Source organism: Podarcis filfolensis, assembly GCF_964270895.1.
Source record: "Podarcis filfolensis genome assembly, chromosome: 14".
Taxonomy (NCBI): Eukaryota; Metazoa; Chordata; class Lepidosauria; order Squamata; family Lacertidae; genus Podarcis; species Podarcis filfolensis.
This window is the reverse complement of record NC_139616.1, coordinates 37,582,492-37,603,539: the sequence shown is the minus strand read 5'-3', so window position 1 is coordinate 37,603,539 and position 21,048 is coordinate 37,582,492. Positions and strand designations below refer to the sequence as shown.

At 46.1% G+C, this 21,048-nt stretch overlaps 1 protein-coding gene across 3 annotated transcripts in view; it reads left to right on the top strand.

Annotated features, from left to right (window-relative positions):
- SNX29 (sorting nexin 29) overlaps nucleotides 1–18,757 on the top strand; it is a 213,430-nt gene extending 194,673 nt beyond the window's left edge. For 2 of the 3 annotated variants that reach the window (XM_083585054.1, XM_083585060.1), the window contains one exon: nucleotides 10,537–18,757. In XM_083585054.1, the coding sequence (XP_083441180.1) occupies nucleotides 10,537–10,666 (130 nt within the window). In that variant the 3' untranslated portion in view covers nucleotides 10,667–18,757. Of the gene's footprint in view, nucleotides 1–9,993; nucleotides 10,031–10,536 lie in introns of all 3 variants that reach the window. The other variant, XM_083585057.1, reaches the window with a different exon arrangement.
- The last annotated feature ends 2,291 nt before the right edge of the window (nucleotides 18,758–21,048 follow it).

Here is a 21,048-nt window from a genome sequence, read left to right as displayed (position 1 = left end):
TGGCGAGATAGTCTGCGGGCAGGTGGGGTCTCAGCCAAAGAGACCCTACCTGCCCGCAGACAGGGGATCAGGCCAAAGGCCCACCTAGTCCAGCATTCTACTCTCACCATGGCCAACCAAGTCCCCAGGAGTAACCAGCAAGCAGCAGCACTCACCCCACCTGGGATTCCCAACAACTGGCATTCAGAAGTCATACTAACTCTGACAGTGGACACTGAACATAACCGCTTCCTGACCCAGCAGGACTCTTCTCATGTTAGATGCATCCTTTAAACTGAACACACATCCCATGTATTTTCTATTTGTGCATCCATTTTTTTTAATTTATTAAAGTTTTCTTGGTTTACAAAGGTATGCACAATGTCTCTTTTTCCAAGTTACATTTTCCGTAGGTCAGTTTCATTTGTTGAGACATTAGGAAGAAAAAAGGGGGAAGAGGTGGAGGGGGCCATGGTGGGTGGGGGTGGGGTCGGGAGGAGATATTTGTATTTTGCTTGATGTATGTGTGGGTTTTTGTGTCGGCGTCGTTTGTGCAGGTTCTCTTTGCTATTCACTCGTGTTCCTTTGGTGGTGAGAAAAATTGTGGTTGGCCTAGGGTGCAGTTGCTTGTTTGTGATTGGCTGTGTTGAACTTTGTTTTCGTGCGTGAGTGGGGTGGGTGGTGTTTTTGAATCAGGTTAGCCATATTGATCCATATGCTGTTGGTGGATTCTTGTCATTGTCTTTTTGGGCTGTGTATGTGATGAAGGGGAGCCAATTGTGCATCCGTTTTGAGGTTGTTAAAACCTACAATTGGTTTTATTTATTTTATTTTATAACTCGCTCTTCATTGAATATTTCGATATCGGAGTGGGGAACAATGAAATAAAACGATAATGCAAATGTACAAACAATTGCAGAATCCATAAAAGCAAATCCAATAAACAAATTAACAGCTCCATTGTAAAATGAAGAAAGCCAGGAAACGCAACAATTAGGATATCGTCCTAATAAATTGCACAGAGGATTATTCAGGAGAATAATGTCTCAGGTTTGCTTAAGCATTAATGTTTGGATGCTCCCTAACACCAGGTGCAGGGAACCTTTGGCCCTCCAGAAGTTGCTGAACTACAAATCTCATCATCCTGTGCCATTGACCATGCTTGCTGGGACTGATGGGAGTTGTAGTTCAGTAACATTCTGCGCTGTGGGTTAAACCACAGAGCCTAGGACTTGTCGATCAGAAGGTTGGCGGTTTTGAATCTCCGCGACGGGGTGAGCTCCCGTTGCTCGGTCCCTGCTCCTGCCAACCTAGCAGTTCGAAAGCACGTCAAAGTGCAAGTAGATAAATAGGTACCGCTCCAGCGGAAAGGTAAAAGGTGTTTCCATGTGCTGCTCTGGTTCGCCAGAAGCGGCTTAGTCTTGCTGGCCACATGACCCGGAAGCTGTACGCTGGCTCTCTTGGCCAATAAAGCGAGATGAGCGCCGCAACCCCAGAGTCGGCCACGACTGGACCTAATGGTCAGGGGTCCCTTTACCTTTACCTTTAACATTCCAACAGGGGCAGAACATATGCAGGGGGGCAGGCTGTAGCTTAATGGTATAGCACATGCTTTGTGTACAGGAAGTCTTGGGTATTTCCAGGTAAAAACATGCCACCTCAGTATTCTGTGGCCTTACCAGCAGGAGCAAGACAGTAGGTAGGGCGGCACGGTGCAGATCCACCAGCAAGGAGCAGTGGAATGGCTTTTTTGGTGTGTTTGCACTGCACTGGTCTTCCCGCTAGCTCACCTCTCCTCCTCCCAGTAAGCAGCAGCGACTCACCTGCTGGGAAAGGGAGAGGTTAAAAATTACTCTCTGAATGGTTTGAATAGCTGTTTTTCACTGTTTTATTGCTAATTTTATTGTTTTATTCTCTTTGTAAACTGATTTCGGGTTATTTTTCTTTCTTGCAATCAGCAGTCTGTAGATTTCATGAAAGAAATCAAGAAAACCCACTTACGATTCCTAGCCGCTGCCCCTGACAGCGGAGGCAGAACATTTCCCTTGTGGCTAGTAGCCATTATTATCCTCCATGAAAGCCTTGCATCTGTCCAAGATAGAAAAGTCCAGAAGGGAAATACACTGAGGTTTCTTTCTCCTCTTCCTCCTCCTCCTTTTCCTTCTCTTGCATTTTTTTTTGGAGTGGGGGGGGGAGTGGGAGGGCTCAGGGGTGGATGTTGACAGGTTCCCACCTCCTGCTTCCTAGACCATATGGAAGTAGTGTGATTTGATAGATAAAACACAGGGTTTCTTTTTAAAAAAACGAAACACAAAAGAAGAACATATTCATTTTAAAGCTTTTTACTTATTTTTTTTTGCCCATATAACATTTGTTTCCATGGAAGCAGATCTGGCCACTAACAGTGCGAAATGCTATTCAGCTGCTTGTAACTGTTCCCATTGGGGAGGGGGGCTGGAGGGAGAAAGAGAAAATGGGGGGTTACAATTCTGGTTGGCAGTAAATCTAATTTCTGTCGAGCGCATTGTGCGCATTTTCTCTATTTCAGCAGGTTGTACTCAACTTGAGTCCTGCTCAGAGGAGATCCATTGAAATTAACGAAGCTTTGTTGCTATTGGCATTTTATTATCCACCCTTTGCCCTTAGGTCCCAGTGTGGGTTACAGTATTAAAGCACAATATGTTCTTTAGAGTGGATGAGCTGGGATAGCTCAGTTAGTAAGGTATGAGACCCTTAATCTCCAGGTTATGGGTTTGAGCCCCACATCGGACAAAAGATTCCTCTGATTAAAAACAATTTAAGACAACATACAATCGTAAAAAGAAGGTGGGTCCTAAAAGCATACACCTCAGGTGTCAAAAGCCAGGGTGAAAAAGTGTGTCCTCAGCATTATTCACAAGCTGTATAATGAGGGGGCCAGATGAACCTTGGTGAGGAGTTCAATAGTAATGTCCATTAACTTCAATGGGTCTCCTCTGTATAGGACTAGCACTGAATGCCAATCACCAATGTTTTCTTTTAAGTGAGTATGAAGGGAGACCAGGTTTCATCAAAGGTATTTTCCTTTATAAGCCCTGGTAATTCTTTTCATACACAGGAGCAAAAGGAAGTAAAGCTCTCCCACCAGCCTCACAAACATGTCTGTGGAGAACCTATATGGACTGCCAATGTTTTAAGACCATGTAAAATGATGCCATAAACTTAATGCTATGTTCTTTTCTCTGAGCCAGTGTGGTGTAGTGGTTAAGAGCAGTGGACTCATAATCTGGTGAACCAGTTTCGATTCCCTGCTCCTCCACATGCAGCTGCTGGGTGACCTTGGGCCAGTCACACTTCTCTGAAGTCTCTCAGCCGCACTCACCTCACAGAGTGTTTGTTGTGGGGGAGGAAGGGAAAGGAGATTGTTAGCCGCTTTGAGACTCCGTAAGGAGAGTGAAAGGCGGGATATCAAGTCCAAACTCCTCCTCCTCCTCCTCTTCTTCTTCTTCTTCGAAGACAGTATTGTATAATGAGAGAGAGGGGGTATGAAGGACAGAGCTGGACTGAACTATCAGGCGAAAAACAATGTAGAAAAAGAGTCTTGGATAAATGGGGTCATTTTGACCATCTTCACCTTCATGACCTCATTTCCATTTCATTCCTGGCATGCGTCCCAATTTTCCTTCCGAAAGGGAATCCCAAAGTGGTGAAACCACAAAACAGGAAGCAGCTCAGTTAGCACCAATATATTGAAAAATAAGTCAATTCATTCCAGTACAGGCTCACTGATAGAATACAGTGGTACCTCAGGTTACATATGCTTCAGGTTACATACACTTCAGGTTACAGACTCCGCTAACCCAGATATAGTGCTTCAGGTTAAGAACTTTGCTTCAGGATGAGAACAGAAATCGTGCTGCGGCGGCAACAGGAGGCCCCATTAGCTAAAGTGGTGCTTCAGGTTAAGAACAGTTTCAGGTTAAGTATGGACCTCCGGAACGAATTAAGTACTTAACCTGAGGTACCACTGTAAATCTGTTGAATCTCCTCCTGCTCTGAATGCCTTTTGCCCACATCACCACATTTGGTCTCCTTTGAGCAGTGATGGGAGCAGTGCAGATCTCTGCAAGACAGCAATCACAGGACAGCCACCTTGTTCCTAGAAGTTAAGCTTAAAACGATAACGCTCATATCTAACAGGATGCCGAATCACAGATGTGAAACTCGTAGAAGGTCTGCATAGAAAATAAAAACTGCTTCGAACCCACTTTGAGCAAGACCTTGCTTGCTTAGGTCCGAGGCAGAGTCCTACTTTGGTTTTCCAAAACTTTGGAGGTCTCCTCATCAAGAGCTGTTGCTGTCAGCATGAGCAGAGACTGTTGTGAAGGCATGCATTGGGATGCCTACCATTCAAGGAATTTGTAGAATCAGAGAGTCGGAAGGGACCCTGAGGATCATCTAGTCCAACCCCCTGCAATGCAGGAATATGCAGTTGTCCCTTATGGGGAGCTGCACCCTAGAAAGCATCTGGAAGAGGAAAGTTGCCCCCCCTTAAAGGACCCTGTTGTCTGAAGGGTCTATTGTGCAAGATGTGCTTTCATTTTCTTCCTGGTGAGTTAGCTTAGGATTGCAACCTAAAGCTTGGAACTGTGCACATGTAACTGTGGGTAAGCTCAACTGAACAAACTGAGATGCTCTTCTGAGTTGAGTGTCCGCGGGGTTGTTCTGCCAGTGTATTAGTTTGCAGTGAAGACTACTTACAGAAGGCAATGTTGGTTTCATGTTGACACAGGAAGTAAGAACCCACTCTGAACATCAGCACACCTCTGCTAGTAATCCAGTTTCACAAAGCTTGTGTCCGGCTCTTATTGGGACACTGGTTTTCCCCTTTAGAGATTCCTTGTTGCTTTTTCTACCTTTCTATCTTCAAGGGGCAGGAGAACAGATTTTTAAAGACTGGTTTTATTCCAAAGAACAGGCAAGTGGCTTCTCCCTAGGCCACTGTTGCAGTTGTTTTATGAATTTACCAGCAGGAGGAGCTACTATACTGATGAAATGCTGAGGGATAAAAGCTAAAGGGAGAGGTGAGGGCACATGTGTACGTTGAGTTCTTGCTCTTTTAAAAAGAAAAAGAAAAGAAGGGGGGGGGGAGAGATAATTAGTTTTACACCAGGGTTCCTGGCCTCTGTCTTTCCATTATACCTGACAGGGGGTATACTGGGCCACAACTGAAAAGTAGGCCCGCAACTGCATAATTAATACGAATGCAGAGTTTAAACACAAGCCCTACCTTTGCAGTCCCATTCAGCGGCTGCAGAACTGACCTCCCCTTTTTCATTTGGAGTCACTTCAAAGATGGACCATGGGTTCAGGTGATAGGGAATGAAGTGTGGTGCACCTCTCAGGCTTCCCCTTTGCACATGAGAGTGAAGCTTCAACTTTAAGAACAGGCCACCGTTCTGCATTGTAAGAAACTCAGGGAAGCATGGTTTGTTCTAACAAAAGTTAACTAAAAGAGACCATGGTTTCAGATTCTGGTTAGCGTAGGTTAGAACAAGCTATACTTCTCTAGGTTCGCAATGTAACACGGAACTGTGATCTGTTCTTTTCTCACACTCCTCATTCATGGGGAATACACAAGCCCTAGACTTTGTGTGGTTCATTCCTGATCACCTGAACCAGCCTTCCTCCATCTTGGATGCTCCAGATGCTTTGGACTACAACTCCCATCAGCCCCAGCTAGCAGGAACAATGGTCAGGATTATGGGGAGATGTAGTCCAAAAATCTAGAGAGCACCATGTTGGGGAAAGGCTGATCTAAACTATGGTTCAGGTGAAGTCAGAGCATTGCAGAGTAAATTAATATTGCAGTCAGAGCAGAGCCATCAGCCAAGCATAATAGGTGAGCAGGGGCCTAATTCCTACCCAGCTCTAACTTGCAAGTAAGAAGGAGGTCATTATTCAGAGAAGTAATAGTACAGACAGGGCAGCAGACGCAGTGCTCAGGAGCCATGAGACAGGAGTTCTGGAGCAGGGCAAGAAGTTCAGAACTGGCAGAAGTGATGAAAATGTCTCAACAAGTTTCCTTGCCCCTCCTGCTGAGCTTTTAAGGTGGCATTTGTGAAACGCTCTCACTTTGTGGGGATATTAATACAGTGGTACCTCGGGTTACAGACGCTTCAGGTTACAGACGCTTCAGGTTACAGACTCTACTAACCCCAAAATAGTACCTCGGGTTAAGAACTTTGCTTCAGGATGAGAACAGAAATTGTGCGGCGGCGGCAGCGGGAGGCCCCATTAGCTAAAGTGGTACCTCAGGTTAAGAACAGTTTCAGGTTAAGAACGGATCTCCAGAACGAATTAAGTTCTTAACCTGAGGTACCACTGTACTGTAAGCAGAAGCTCCGTCGGAACGGGTCCCATCTGCAAGAGCCACACCTCGTTCTAGAAAAGAAGGCCCCTGGCTTAGTTGCTGCATTCTCCTGCTCAGCCTCCTTGCCCCAGGCTGATTAAAGCCCTCCCCAGCCTCTGCTGAGGCTCTTTGGTCTACAAGAAGGTCAGAGGGGAGAGCGGGCATCTCTGCTCCCCATTCCGAAGCACCAGAAATCAGTGTGGAAGGGGAAGATGCAGTGGCGTAGCGTGGGTTGTCAGCACCCGGGGCAAGGCAAGTAATTTGCGCCCCCTAACCCATGGATTTGCGCCCCCTAACCCATGGATTTGCCCTAACCCCAGATGTTGCGCCCGGTGTGGCCGGCCCCCCCTGCACCCCCCACGCTACGCCACTGGGAAGATGCCCCCCCTCCTCCAACCCAGATTCCCACCATCACCCTTTTCCTTCCTACGCCTGCATCAGAGCCTGCCAACGCAAGCCTGATCCTGCAGGGTTCATCAGGGCGAGACCATGATATTTTGGCACCACTGGGAAGAAGGGGCAATCAAATCAACTTTACCCGATGCTTGAACTGGGAATTGAAGGCAGATGCAGAGCCCAGGAAACCCAGGAGGGCGGCCCCTGCCATTTCTTCCTTAGGGGGTAGGAAAACAGCTGCTGCTGGGAGACCAGTAGTTTCTCCAGTTCACCAAAAGGCTGCTGTGCAGGCAGCACTGAGGAAACAGCAGATCTGGCCCCAATAAGTGTGCTGCATCCATTACTGGTGCTGTTCTTTGGAGGACAGATCTGCCCGCCTCCACACAGTGGATCCTGCTGCCTAAGGTGATCACTTCACCTTGCCTCGTGGGATGGGCTGGTCCTTGGGTTCAGGCAGTGGTCTTCACTTAGCATAAGCATATTCCAAGAGTATTCCAAGGATGCCCCTGTTTTCATCCATGAAATGTATGGGGTGATGGAATGGGGGCTATCAAAGCACAAATTGAAATCAGCTGTGGGAGAGCGCCAGACTACACATTACATTGTTTTGCGTTGAGTGCAAGATTCTGTTTTATTTTTTAATTCAGCTGGAATTTGCACCATGCAAATAGCAGGTACAGGGCTGTTGATGGTCTATCTCAGAACCATAAAGGTAAAGGTACCCCTGCCCGTACGGGCCAGTCGTGACCGACTCTGGGGTTGCGCGCCCATCTCGCTTAAGAGGCCGGGGGCCAGCGCTGTCCGGAGACACTTCCAGGTCACGTGGCCAGCGTGACGAAGCTGTTCTGGCGAGCCTGCACCAGCGCAGCACACGGAAACGCCGTTTACCTTCCCGCTATAATGCGGTACCTATTTATCTACTTGCACTTAGGGGTGCTTTTGAACTGCTAGGTGGGCAGGAGCTGGGACCGAATGACGGGAGCTCACCCCGCCGCGGGGATTCAAACCGCCGACCATACGATCGGCAAGTCCTAGGCGCTGAGGTTTTACCCACAGCGCCACCCGTGTCCCACAACCATCCGCGTCTCAGAACCATACCACAGGGCAAAGGGTTAACACCCCCTCAAAACCTCCCCCAAGGTCACGATTCAGAGTTGCTCCTCCATCACCACTACCCTGGCACTGGCTGTTCGTGGGGAGAAAATCCTTGCAAATCATGCAATTAGCAGTAAAGTGTTCCTTGGTCCACTGAGAGCTGGGGCAGACTCTTAAAGAGGGCATCCTGTCAAGTGTTCTGTGCAGTGTGAAGTTTATGCTTTCTGATGGGATGTCATAGCAGAGCAACCTACACTCCCCCCCCCCCCCGCCGCCATCACAGAATTATTTTTATAGCAGCAGCTGCAGCACTCATAGTTTGTGCCCCAACATTATTTACTGGGATCCTGCGGAGTCAGGCTGGTAGCACTGCTGCATTTCAGAATTGGTGATGGGTGGGAGGCTCACCAGGCCCTGGAAGTCTGAGAGCAGAGATTCATTTGCCTTAAGCAACTGCCGGTAGGGTGCAATTCCCCCCCCCTCCCCAGCCTGATTTTTATTGAAAGGCAAGCAAAGCAATAAAAGTGGTAATTTGTAAAGCTTGCTATTACACAAGAGGGACTGGTTTCTACTTAAAAGTATTGTGATGGATGTGAATTTCCTGTATTTTTCTTTGATGTTTATGTGCTCCCTGGTTGTTCAGGAGGAAAACACTTGGTGCTTTAGTGGTTGCTAGTTAAAAATACGACATGATTAAGGTTTTCCCATAGAACGTTAATTCTGATCTTTCTTTCTTTCTTTTAACCCTGAGTGGTTTTTATTGTGTATTCTTTTGGAAGCAGAGATGGGAATTTTCAATGATAAGTGTAGATGGGATTACAAGTAAAAAAAGGTAAAGGATCCCTGGATGGTTAAGTCCAGTCAAAGGTGACTATGGGGTGCGGTGCTCATCTCGCTTTCAGGCCAAGGGAGCTGGCATTTATCCACAGACAGCTTTCCGGGTCATGTGGCCAGCATGACTAAACCACTTCTGGCGCAACGGAACACCGTGACAGAAGCCAGAGTGCACTGAAATGCTGTTTACCTTCCCGCCGCAGTGGTACCTATTTATCTACTTGCACTGGCATGTTTTCGAACTGCTAGGTTGGCAGGAGCTGGGACAGCAACAGGAGCTCACCCCATTGCGGGGATTAGAACCGCCGACCTTCCGACCGGCAAACCCAAAAGGCTCAGTGGCTTAGACCACAGCGCCACCCACGTCCCTAGATGGAATTGCACCAGAGTGCTGGCACCCTACTTCTAAAGATTTGTGCTTGGCACATCTGCCAGTGATGCTGACTTTGCAGCGCCTGGCATCACGTCATGTCTTGTGGCAAACCTCAGTCAACAGTATGTATCACCCTGAACTAGGCTTGCTGTATTGAGGATGAAACAGCTCCTAAAGACCTGGTCTCTAAGCAAAGAGATCAGGGCTTTCAGAGCCACACACTTCACCTTGTATGCCTTCCCTTTAACGTCTCTTAGTTTGAGGCATTAGGTGAAAGCTTCCTGCCACCCTGCAAGCCTTTGATTGCTCTTGATTACCACCACTTTTCGAGTCATCGTTGTGACGCTGTTAACTGTCTGCTTGGCATTGGATCAATGCACCATTTAAAATGTTTTGTGGTTTTTTTTGCATTGATTCTAGATAGATTGCTGTGGTCATTAATTTAACGCAGTGGTGGCAAACTGCTGGCTCACAGATTGCACTGGCCTTCAAGCCAAGGCACTAGTGCCAGGCAACGTTGCACTGTCTCCATTCTTTGGATTAATTGTCTGAAAAGTTCTCCTCCCCATCATAGGGCTGGGCAGAGAGGAAGCTCCACCAGCTTTTGTGCCATGCCCACCTTTGAGCCAAACCCATCATTGACATGCCATCTTCAGAGGAGCTGTAACCAGGCAACAGGGTCCCACGGCCAGAAAGGGTTGGTCACCTCCATTTTAATGTGGATGTGGCAGCACCTGGAGAAGGGTGGTGATGTGTGGCTGCATTTTAAGTTGCACTCCACCCCACATATCCTTTGGGGAGTTTGGTAGGGTTCAAAATGGTGTCCGTGCATATGTCTGTGCATGCACACGAGGCATAAAAATACTCTTGTGGAGCCCACTGAGAAAACAAAGAAAAGTACAACCTTATTCCTTTTATACTGTAGTTTTCGGAGGAGTCTGTAGCCTGTGAGTGACTGCTGGGTAAGCAATATTTTTTCCAATAATTGTTTGTAGTAGACAAGTAAGTTCCTTTCAAGCAATTCATTCATGAAAGTCGGTCTATTGCAGGTCAGAATAGACTGTGAAGCTCCTCAAGTATTACTAACATGTATCATTGTGCATCAATACATCGGTCCATCATTAGCACAACATTCATCAGAGCACCATCAGTTTCTTGTATTGTCTATCACTTCTGGTGGTTTAGTGTGGCCTCCAAATTCCAGGCCATGGAGTTTTGCCTTTTTTTGTATTATTGTGTTTGCAAGAACATAATGGTGTACTTGATTAATCCATTCCCTAGGTCACTATGTGAGTAGTGTACAGATCCAGTAAACTAATTGTAGATATGGATAATACACACATCAGCGCATACATTTGTGTTCTGATATCTGCTTTCTCCACGTACCGGGGTGGGTGGGAATACAGGTTTGTTTAATGCACAGTATGAACTTGTCCGTGGCTTGTCCCCCCCCCTTTCCTGTTTCTAGTGATTTCCAACCCACGGGAGATTCTGCAAGCAAAAGCAACAGGCCACGCGGGACGACCCGGTTTCCAAGGCTGTCTCAGAGCCATCAAAGAGACCCACGGAACCCAGAGCCTCAGAGTGGTGACCTTTGACTTTTTGGATAATTAGGACCAACTAGCACCGTGTACTTTAAGCTGCCTTTTGATTTGGTTCTGTCCTGTGCAGTTGACGACACAAGCCTGTGGGCAGAAAGAAAAGACAACAGCACTGAATTTATAGCCAGAAGGGGAACCATCTGCCGTGAGGGTCCCTATTATGATTAAACAGGTCACAGTTGAGGTGGCCACCATTTTCCAAAACAATTGGAGACCTTTTGGCCCAGGACTAAAAATAAATAAATAGGATTGGTTCATATTTTCTTTGGCTTCTCAAGAGTCACACACACTAGCCCCTTTCATATATTGGAGTTTATGTAGTTTTGATGCGATCGCTCTGCATTCAGATCCTCAAAGGAATGTCATAAGGCTTGTGGATTCACCGGGATGCCATTTTCCAGCAGTACAATTGCAGCTGGAACTATTGGGGTATTTATTTTATTTTCTGCCTCATTTCTCCCCCCACCTTCCCCCCCAAATCAAGCAACTGTTCCTTGGGCAAAAATGGAACAGGAGTGTTGGAACCTGGTTGATGTTTCTGGTCAGATCCTCTGGCATATGACAAATGAACCTGTGGCACCATTGATTCCTCAAGCAAAATATCTATGATTTAGGGGGAGGTGGGCCGCACTGAAACCAGGAATATGCTAGTGGCAGTGGGTGAGATCCAGGGCAATAGGCGAGTGTGGTGGGGAGGGCATTTTTACAGAAGACAAGAGAGTTTCCCAGCGATTTGCCTGAACTCCCATTATTGGTTTCTTGGTGGCATGTTATTATTAAAAGTAATAATAATCTCAGTGCCAAAATAAGTAGGCGCTTGAGGCTATTCTTTCCACCGCTTCCTGCTTAAGGCACATGAAGCGACGCTGCTGAGGGCTTCCGAATGCAAGCGCCTCTGTTGCTTGTCACCTTTCGCTGAAATGTTTTCGGGTAAGGATGTGGCATGGACAGCTGAAAGGGAAGCTGTTGTTAAGACTGATCTGAATCCTAATACGATTTAACTGGAGTGCGGTTCGCTACACCCACACTTTGCACTGCCATAGATAGCAAATGACACCGTAGCTTTTTTTTACTTTCCATAATAAGCTTCACCCAATACTACATCTCTGTGAGTGTTGTGTTTGTTTGTTTTTAAAGGATAAACTCTGTTCCTTTCACCCCTTTGCACCAGCACAGCAGGTCTGTTGCATCATGTTAGGCTCATTTTGCAACCAAGGCAGGACAGGACGGCATCTCTCACATTATGTTTACAGAAACCAACCGGTCCGTGGTTGAGTCCTATTACAACACTGGTGATGGGACTGTGTCCTCTCCTGCCCCTGAGGGCAGCAAGCTAGCTTAGGGGATGGAGGGCAAGCTGCCTGGCGCTCACACAGCACGTGCCGTTGAAGGCAGGTGCCTCATTCCACCCAACGGTAGAGCCACAGTCCTATTTTGTGATCACTGTGCTCCCATCTTTCCCAAGCGCCCTCCTTCTTCCACAGATCTAACACTACTTTTCTGGTCATGCATCATTTGCTCTGTTACTTTAGGTGCTGCCCCACCCTCCCAAATAATAGCAGTATTATAATTTTCTCTTACGTGGTGCATGAATTACATGGAGCTGGTTCCCCTCTGCACCACAGATTCTCCAAATGCACAGATACCATCCTGCATCAGGACTGTTTAACAGGAACTGTTTGCAAACCCTCCCAATGGAGAAAAGAAAACCGTGTGCTCTTGTCACTGAAGTGTTCAGCTTGTAGACAGTGCTGTCCTTGGGACAAAAGTCCCCTGACTTTGGGGGTAACAGAGAAGATCTGGGTGCCCGGTACTGTTAGTTTTGAGATTTGCAACACAACAAGATGTTGTTTGGATGCATTTGCTCTCTTTTGTTTTGTTTTAGATTGCATAGCTGCAGGCAGGGTTTTTAGGTCAGGGATGCGGGGGGACCTGTGGCCTTCGGGATGCTGTCGGACACCAGCTCCCATCAGCCCCAGCCAGTGTGGCTAATGGCCGCGAATGATGGGAGTTGGAGTCCGGCAACATCTGGAAGGCCAAAGAGGAAGAAGAGTTTGGAATTGATATCCCGCTTTATCACTACCCTAAAGGTAAAGGGGCCCTGACCGTTAGGTCCAGTCGCAGACAACTCTAGGGTTGTGGCGTATAGCTTCCAGGTCATGTGGCCAGCATGACTAAGCCGCTTCTGGCGAACCAGAGCAGCACACAGAAACGCTGTTTACCTTCCCACCAGAGCGGTACTTATTTCTCTACTTGCACTGCATGCTTTCAAACTGCTAGATTGGCAGGAGCAGGGACTGAGCAACGGGGGCTCACCCCGCCGCGGGGATTTGAACCGCCAACCTTCTGATCAGCAAGCCCTAGGCCCTGTGGTTTAACCCACAGACCCTAAGGAGTCTCAAAGCGGTTAACAATCTCCTTTTCCCTTCCTCCCCTACAACAAACACGCTGTGAGGTGAGTGAGGCTGAGAGACTTCAGAGAAGCGTGACTAGCCCAAGGTCACCCAGCAGCTGCATGTGGAGAAGCGGGAACGCAAACCTGGTTCACCAGATTACGAGTCTACCGCTCTTAACCACTACACCACTCCTTGTCCCTGTTTCAGCTGAAGTCTGTGGGCAGGATCATCCCTTCTGTGACTAGCCCTATTTATATGATCCAAAAAATAAAGGGAATGAGTGTGCATCAAAACTATCTGATTTGGCTTCACCTGGACTACACGTCTGTGTCTGACCAGTTGATCAGATAAAACAATGTCCCATACATTAGTAAATTATTTCTCTTGCAAAGGAACTTTTTGAGGATTGAGCCATTACCAGTCTGGCTGCTGATAGTAACATAAACATCAGATTTTTATAAGCATTAGGAGGATTGGCGGCATTCTCTAAAGAAAGAAGGGCCACAGAGAGATCTGGAGGCAAATGTTGTTGAGGAATATAGTCGCTATCATTGAGAAAACCCAGCCCCAGAATCTCCTCACATTCCCACATTTCACAAACACACACCCCATTTGTGTGCAAATAGGCTTAACTTTTTTTATTAAACCAAGCTTCCCATTAAGTTAGATAAATCAAAGTGTGTGTGTTGAAATAATTCAGAAGACCCCCACAAAATATGTCCATTATATCACAACTCGTTAAAAAAGGATTAATCATTTTTAAGTCTCTCCTATTTGCACAGGACATTGCTCAGGGAGCAGCAATAAACAAATCTGCCTCAATTTGAGGAAACAGGCCTCCAGCCGTAAAACACGGTGACAGAGTTTAGTGCAGCAAGCCGTTGAGAGATAAGGCACAATGGCAGTAAATTTGGAATTTGGCTCACGGAGGAAAGCCATATGCAGAGGTTCAATTTGCCATCCTGAAATGAATGCTTCATTGTATAAGGTGGGGAGAGAGAAAACATGTTTAGTTGTTAGCTGTCAAATGAAATGAATAGGAATGTATTAAGGACTAGCTTCATGCGGCAGTAATGAATGGGGCTTGGAACGGCTGAGGTGCTAAGGAGAAGTCACTTGTCATGTTGTATTAATGGTGAAGAAAGTGGCACCAACTTGTAAGCATTTCAGATCTGAAAACTCAGGCGAAGCAAACCCAGAAATTCCGGAAAGGGGGCTTTTTGAGAAAGGAGTCTCTGTGCGCACGTGTGTAGAAGACGAAAGTATATTTCATTCAGTGCATCTAATGTTTCAGCTGCAGTAAAAGAGAGAGTCCTTGTGAACTGCTGGCCTTTGTTGCAGAGCCCAAGGAAATTTGGCAGCTTGTCTTCAAAGATTCCAGCCTGCTCAAGAGTCCCCTTATCCCAATTTCCCCTTCAGTCCAAGATGCTCTATTTATTATGTTTCTTCTGGATACTCCGGAGTCTCCTCCTGATGCCCCTACTTTGCTCTGCCCACAATTCTGTATTCAGGATGCCACCTTTGAACATTCAGAGTGATGCCCACAGGAAACTCAAGAGCAGCGACTGCCGAAGGCAAATGGAATTAAGAACCAGAAACGCTCCCTCCGTGGCCTTCAGTGGACAATGAATGTCCCCTTTTTACTTAACTGACTCAGCTTCACCTAAGTTATCCATGTCCATTCATTTCATGGGCTAACATTGGATTCAACCCTTCATTATTAAGAGTTACTTTCTTGAACTCTTCGTTTGGTTGCAAACTTTTGGAGTTTGGGTGCAAATAGAGAGAAAGGGTTGTTGTTGTTGTTTAGTCATTTCCGACTCTTTGTGACCCCATGGACCAGAGCACGCCAGGCACTCCTGTCTTCCACTTCCTCCTGCAGTTTGGTCAAACTCATGCTAGTAGCTTCGAGAACACTGTCCAACCATCTCGTCCTCTGTCGTCCCCTTCTCCTTGTGCCCTCCATCTTTCCCAACATCAGGATCTTTTCCAGGGAGTCTTCTCTTCTCATGAGGTGGCCAAAGTCTTGGAGCCTCAGCTTCATAATCTGTCCTTCCAGTGAGCACTCAGGGCTGATTTCCTTCAAAATGGAGAGGTTTGATCTTCTTGCAGTCCATGGGACTCTCAAGAGTCTCCTCCAGCACCATAATTCAAAAGCATCCATTCTTTGGCAATCAGCCTTCTTTATGGTCCAGCTCTCACTTCCATACACCACTACTGGGAAAACCATAGCTTTAACTATACGGACCTTTGTTGGCAAGTTGATGTCTCTGCTTTTTAAGATAGTGTCTAGGTTTGTCAAGATGCCGTCTAGGAGGAAATGTCAAAAGAGGGCCCAATGGCAGCGAACTGCAACAAAAAAAAGTACAGATCACGACAGATCATTTTCACTTAATGCTACTAGGACTCGGATGTCGAAAGAATGTATGAGGGGCTATCCCTGCCCCTACATGCAAGAAACACTATGCCCCCCTCCCACAATCTGGAAATTCAGCTGCTCTAGCTGCATATATATCACTTCCATGGTGGGGGGGGGCTGATCTGGACCAGAGTCCCCCCACATGGATAAGTCCTCCATACATACAGATGCATATGCATAGATCCCTTCTGCAAGGCAGCCAAATATGCCGCCCATGGGTGTCCTGGCTCCAGCTAATGCCTTTGGTGGTAGAGGGCCATCCTTGGCTTGTATCCAAAATATTGCTAAGTCACTTATCCTATCAGTGCAAGAATTTCTGCTTGTGCAGCAGAACTCCCCCCCCCCCTTCCCCTGATATCCTTGTGCTAATGGGGAAAGGACATTGGATACCACCCCTTCTTTGCATGTGCTTTTAGTGAATCTGTAGGATTTCTGGACCCTCCTAATACCATCCTCTTATTTCCCAACAACCTGTTGACATGGACTATAGTGCCCATGAGAGCTTGTGCCGCAAATAATTTGTTAGGTTCAAGGTTGACATGGCCACCCCTCTGGAAGTCTTGCATAGCAGCTAAAACACCACCCTGAGTGGAACTCACTTTTCCTTTTTTTGTCCCACTGATGTCATGCTGCCCAGTTATCACGAGGGGGGATCTAAACCACGCTGCTGCGATTCACCGGGTTACTCAGTCAGGAGCTCTGTGTTCTTTAGTGCAATATGAAACTTGCGTCCCCGTTGGCCTTTGGAGTAAATCACTCTTGAGAACACATCTGAGCTTCGTTGTTTCTGTGTGAAAGAGAACTGAACTTGTTTACTCCTATTGCATTTTCGCACTGCCTTCCTTTCGGCCCTTCCCACTTTTCTCTATTATTAATTTAGTAGCTGTTCAGTAATGCCCTTTTTGCAAGCACAGAAGATGTGCGGTACCTAATATATCACTTTAATGCTTTGAGAGAAAAACCCAAGAAATCTGAAAAGAAATCTACCTTCTGTTTGGTTCTACCAGGGGGTGGGGAACCTTTTATCTTCTGCCCATCCTGTGGGCCAGCTTGGGACAACTGGGTGAGTTGTCCGGCCCACCATTCAGTGTTGACCTTTGAGGGAAGGGCGGATAGTGACCAAGCGGGATTTAACTCCTTTTGCATCAGCTGATGCTTGGAGAGTTCAATCCTGCCTTCTGCAGGGATCTAGCTGTGTCTCTAACTTGCGTCACACCTGACATTACATATGATATCAGGTGTGGGTTTGGTGGATGTGATTTCGGGTGAGGAGAAGAGCCTTGTGAGACAAACTGGGAGACCTGGTGGGCCAGATTTGGCCCACACGCCAGAGATTCCCTACCCCTACATTACATTTTAATGAAAGAACACAATTTGGGGACTGTATTTGTGTGCTGTTGTTTATTACCGCTACCTGGCGCTTTGAAACTCATCTGTGGCATACATGCACTTTGCAAACAGTTAATTTACAGTTCCTGTTTTTGTATACTCTGGGTGAGCTTGGGCGTGTGCTAGCTGTGGCCCACAGCCCTTGTATACTAGAGGCTCCTCCTGTAGCGATCTGCATTCCTTAGGCTGATTTCCCCCTCTCACAGCTGGGCTTTGGGAAAGCCCAGGTAGGGCCTTGTTTCCGGTTGGGTCCAGGTACCGTATTTTTCGCTCTATAAGACGCACTTCCCCCTCCTAAAAAGTAAGGGGAAATGTGTCTGCGTCTTATGGAGTGAATGCAGGCTTCGCAGCTATCCCAGAATCCAGAAGAGCAAGAGGGATCGGTGTGCACCGATCCCTCTTGCTCTTCTGGCTTCAGGGATAGCCACGCAAAGCCTTTTGAGCGCAGCCGGATTGCTCCTCCCTCTTTGCTCAAGAGGCTTTGCATTGCTTTCTTGTTTCTTGTTTCCCTCCTCTAAAAACTAGGTGCGTCTTATGGTCGGGTACGTCTTATAGAGCGAAAAATACAGTAGGCTCATCCTACCTACCACATTCCTAGGGGATGCATTATTCTTTGTTTCTTTGTGGAGAGTTTCATACCCCCACTTTTTTAGTGCTGGTGCACCACTCAGAGCAAGATTATGTTAGCGCTACCTCGGTCCTTTGGGGAAATGAAAAGATGTGAACTAGGAGCAAAGAACTCGATATATCCATCTTCCCCCTTTCATTTCCTGTTTTTGTTTTCCTTATGCTAGAAACACTCATTGTTCCTGAATTCTTCAAAACTACTGGTAATAGACTGTCAGTCTTACTAAGCTGTGAGCTGCAAAATTGGATCCCGCTATACCACGTCTATGGCGGGTGCTGCTGCTACCAGCCCCTCCTTCATCCCTGGAAACTTGGGATGGTTATGCACCATCCAGAGGCTGACACAACTCCAGAGTTCAAAGCAAATTGACCTCCCTTTATCCCAGCCCTATAGTTTCCAGTGACAGGTGGATAGCATATGAGAAAGGCAGCCATAACAAGGCATGTGATCTTGGATGACTGACCACATGATAACTGATTCTAGTTGAGAATACTACCATACTTGTAGCTAACCTGGGGATCTAGAGCTTTAGGGAAGCTCTGAAAATAATAATATATTGCTGCATTTCTATATTCACAAGGCCTGTTTTCCTTCCCCCGCCTGTTCTCTACCAATGTCAATTGACTGAAACGTTCTCCATGATACCACTGAAGGAGAAATCACTCTTCTCTGCATTTCCATAAAGTGGCTTCTTCAATAGATGTCTCAGCCTGCGTATAATCAATTCTTCTGAGCATTTTGCTGCTGGGATACATGTAACTCCGATTACACAGTGACAATTTGCTGGCATGCATTACTTCTTTCTTCAGTGAATATTGAATGATCTGAAATGGTAGATATCCAGATGGTTCTAAATATAATTAAATGACGGAAAACCGAAAACTCTTTAAGACGCAACTTACCTACACTTTTGTAAAGCCTCACATACTGAAAGTAATGGATAGAAGAAGCAATTTGGATTTTTGCTCCATTTAACTTTTGAGCGTAAGAAATAGGGTATTAAGTCTGAGATAGTATCTGTATATATGGTAGCCAAATCTGGTTCTATAAACTAATAGTGTTATTTTAACCCATCTTCTGTTATATTATTTCGAATCTTATGTATATATAATTTTTTTAAAAAAAACAAACAAACCACTTATTTGTATTAATATTTCTTTCGTTGCGGAAATATTCAGTGACAATTTTGTTATAACCTGGCCGGAAAATGTGCTAATTTGGAACTGAGGAAATAAAACAACATTTTGTATGTTTAAGAGAGAGATTGCCAGCGTGATTATTGTATTATATTGTTTGCGTAAGTCAGTGTGTGAGTTAGGATTGCTTTTAACAGCAGGATCCCATACATGTCTGCTCAGAGGTAAATCCCACTGAGACCGATGGGTCTTCGACACAGGTGTCAGAGGCTGGACTGAGGAGTAATGGTGGGAGCCATTGTTCTGAATCTTCCCAAGGGCAGGAGGACAGTATTGATTTAGAACAGTGGTTTGCAGAGGGGCGTAGTCCAGAGGGGAAAAGCTGGGAAATACTGGGTGAGGACGGGACACGGGTGGCGCTCTGGGTTAAAGCCTCAGCGCCTAGGACTTGCCGATCGAAAGGTCGGCGGTTCGAATCCCCGCGGCGGGGTGAGCTCCCGTCGCTCGGTCCCAGCGCCTGCCAACCTAGCAGTTCGGAAGTGCCCTCGGGTGCAAGTAGATAAATGGGGACCGCTTACTAGCGGGAAGGTAAACGGCGTTTCCGTGTGCTGCGCTGGCTCGCCAGATGCAGCTTGTCACGCTGGCCACGTGACCCGGAAGTGTCTCCGGACAGCGCTGGCTCCTGGCCTATAGAGTGAGATGAGCGCACAACCCTAGAGTCTGTCAAGACTGGCCCGTACGGGCAGGGGTACCTTTACCTTTACCTTTACTGGGTGAGGAACAGCTAGAAGAGGAAATGCCAGGAGAGAGACAGATGGCAGATTCAGTGTCTTTGGAAAGCATTCCTGACCCCACTTCACCTAAGACTAGACGGGCTTTGAGAGTGATAGAACAGAGAGCACAGAAATTCTGGGACATAATCTACAATGAAATGAAAAAACTATTAAAAATTACATTTCATAAAAAGCCAGAAACATTCCTTCTTGGGATAATAGTAGAATTCCAAAAGAAAAAAATAAGACAATTTTTCTATGCAATAACGGCGATAGCCAAAAATTGGAAGGATAATTATATACCAACTAAAGAAGAATGGCTACAGAAGTTAAGCAAGTACTTGGAACTTGCTAAGCTAACCAAAGCCTTAAGGAATAAGTCTAACAAACTATCCAGAAGGAATAGGAATGCCTAAATACTTATTTATCGAATCAAGGTTCAACAATCAGGATTTGGCTGGGTTTAGAATAAACCAGTAAGTGAGAATATGACTCCTCATACCAAGGTGAGGAATATAATGAAATACAGAGAATCTGTTTTAGCCACAGGAAATGAACTGTGTGATTGACAGAAGTCAAAACAAAAAATCTAGAAAAGCCAGTACCTCAGCAGAGAAATGGCACCCTGGGATGTCTTTCTTAGTTATTTACTTTACTGTTTATATTCTTTGAAGTTGTTCCATTTTCGTATCGTTCTTATTTTTGTACCTATTTTGTTTTTGTTTGTATGTAGGGGTGTGTGTATGTGTTTCTTTTCTTTTTCTTTTGTCTTTGTTTTTGCCAGATGTATGTATGCTTTGCCTTTGCTTTGTATTTGCATAATAAATCAATTTTTAAAAAAGATTCAACAGGGAGCACAGTGGCAACAAGCTCAGATTACCTGATGTAGGAGTGACGTAGATTAATGGGAGACAGAGGGGGTAAACCTTTACTGGGAGCAACACCATTTCTAGAGAGATATCCTTTGTCTCTCGCTGTGCTTATTAAAGAAACGAAATGGTAAGAATGCTACTTTCATTTGATCTGCTTATTTACTGCCACCTGGGGAGGGATTCAATTCCCCGAAGCCTGACAACAGGTGAGTTTAGAATTCTAGGCTCAGGGTATGATCCTAGTCCAAAACAATGGGATTTAAAAAAACAACGTAACAGCCTGCTGGATTAGGCCAATAGCTCAGCATCCTGTTCTCACAGTGCCCAAACAGATGCTTGGGGGAAACCTGTAAGCACGACTCAAACCCCAGAGCACTCTTCCCTCCTCCAGTTTCCAGAACTGATTTTCAGAAGCGTTACTGCCTCCATCACTTGCCTGCCTGTGACTTCTGTAGGCCTCAGCTTTCTATTTAGGAACACTTGACACATACCTATGGCTTTGTCCATTCAAGAAGAGATTTGAAAATGCTTTGTTGATGTGTATCATGGACCATTTCCCAAGCAAACGAAAAGGGGGGGGGGGCACCATCATTTAAGGAGCCTTCCAAGAGTGAAGAGGGGAAAACAGAAATGAAATGTAATGATTTGTCATTCAGCATTCAGGTTTCTAATATAATCCCTGATTCACCAATGTGTGTTCGTGTCAGAATGGTTTGGGCACTTCCCAAGGAGCTACAGCTCAGAATACTGGCTTACATGTGTTGCG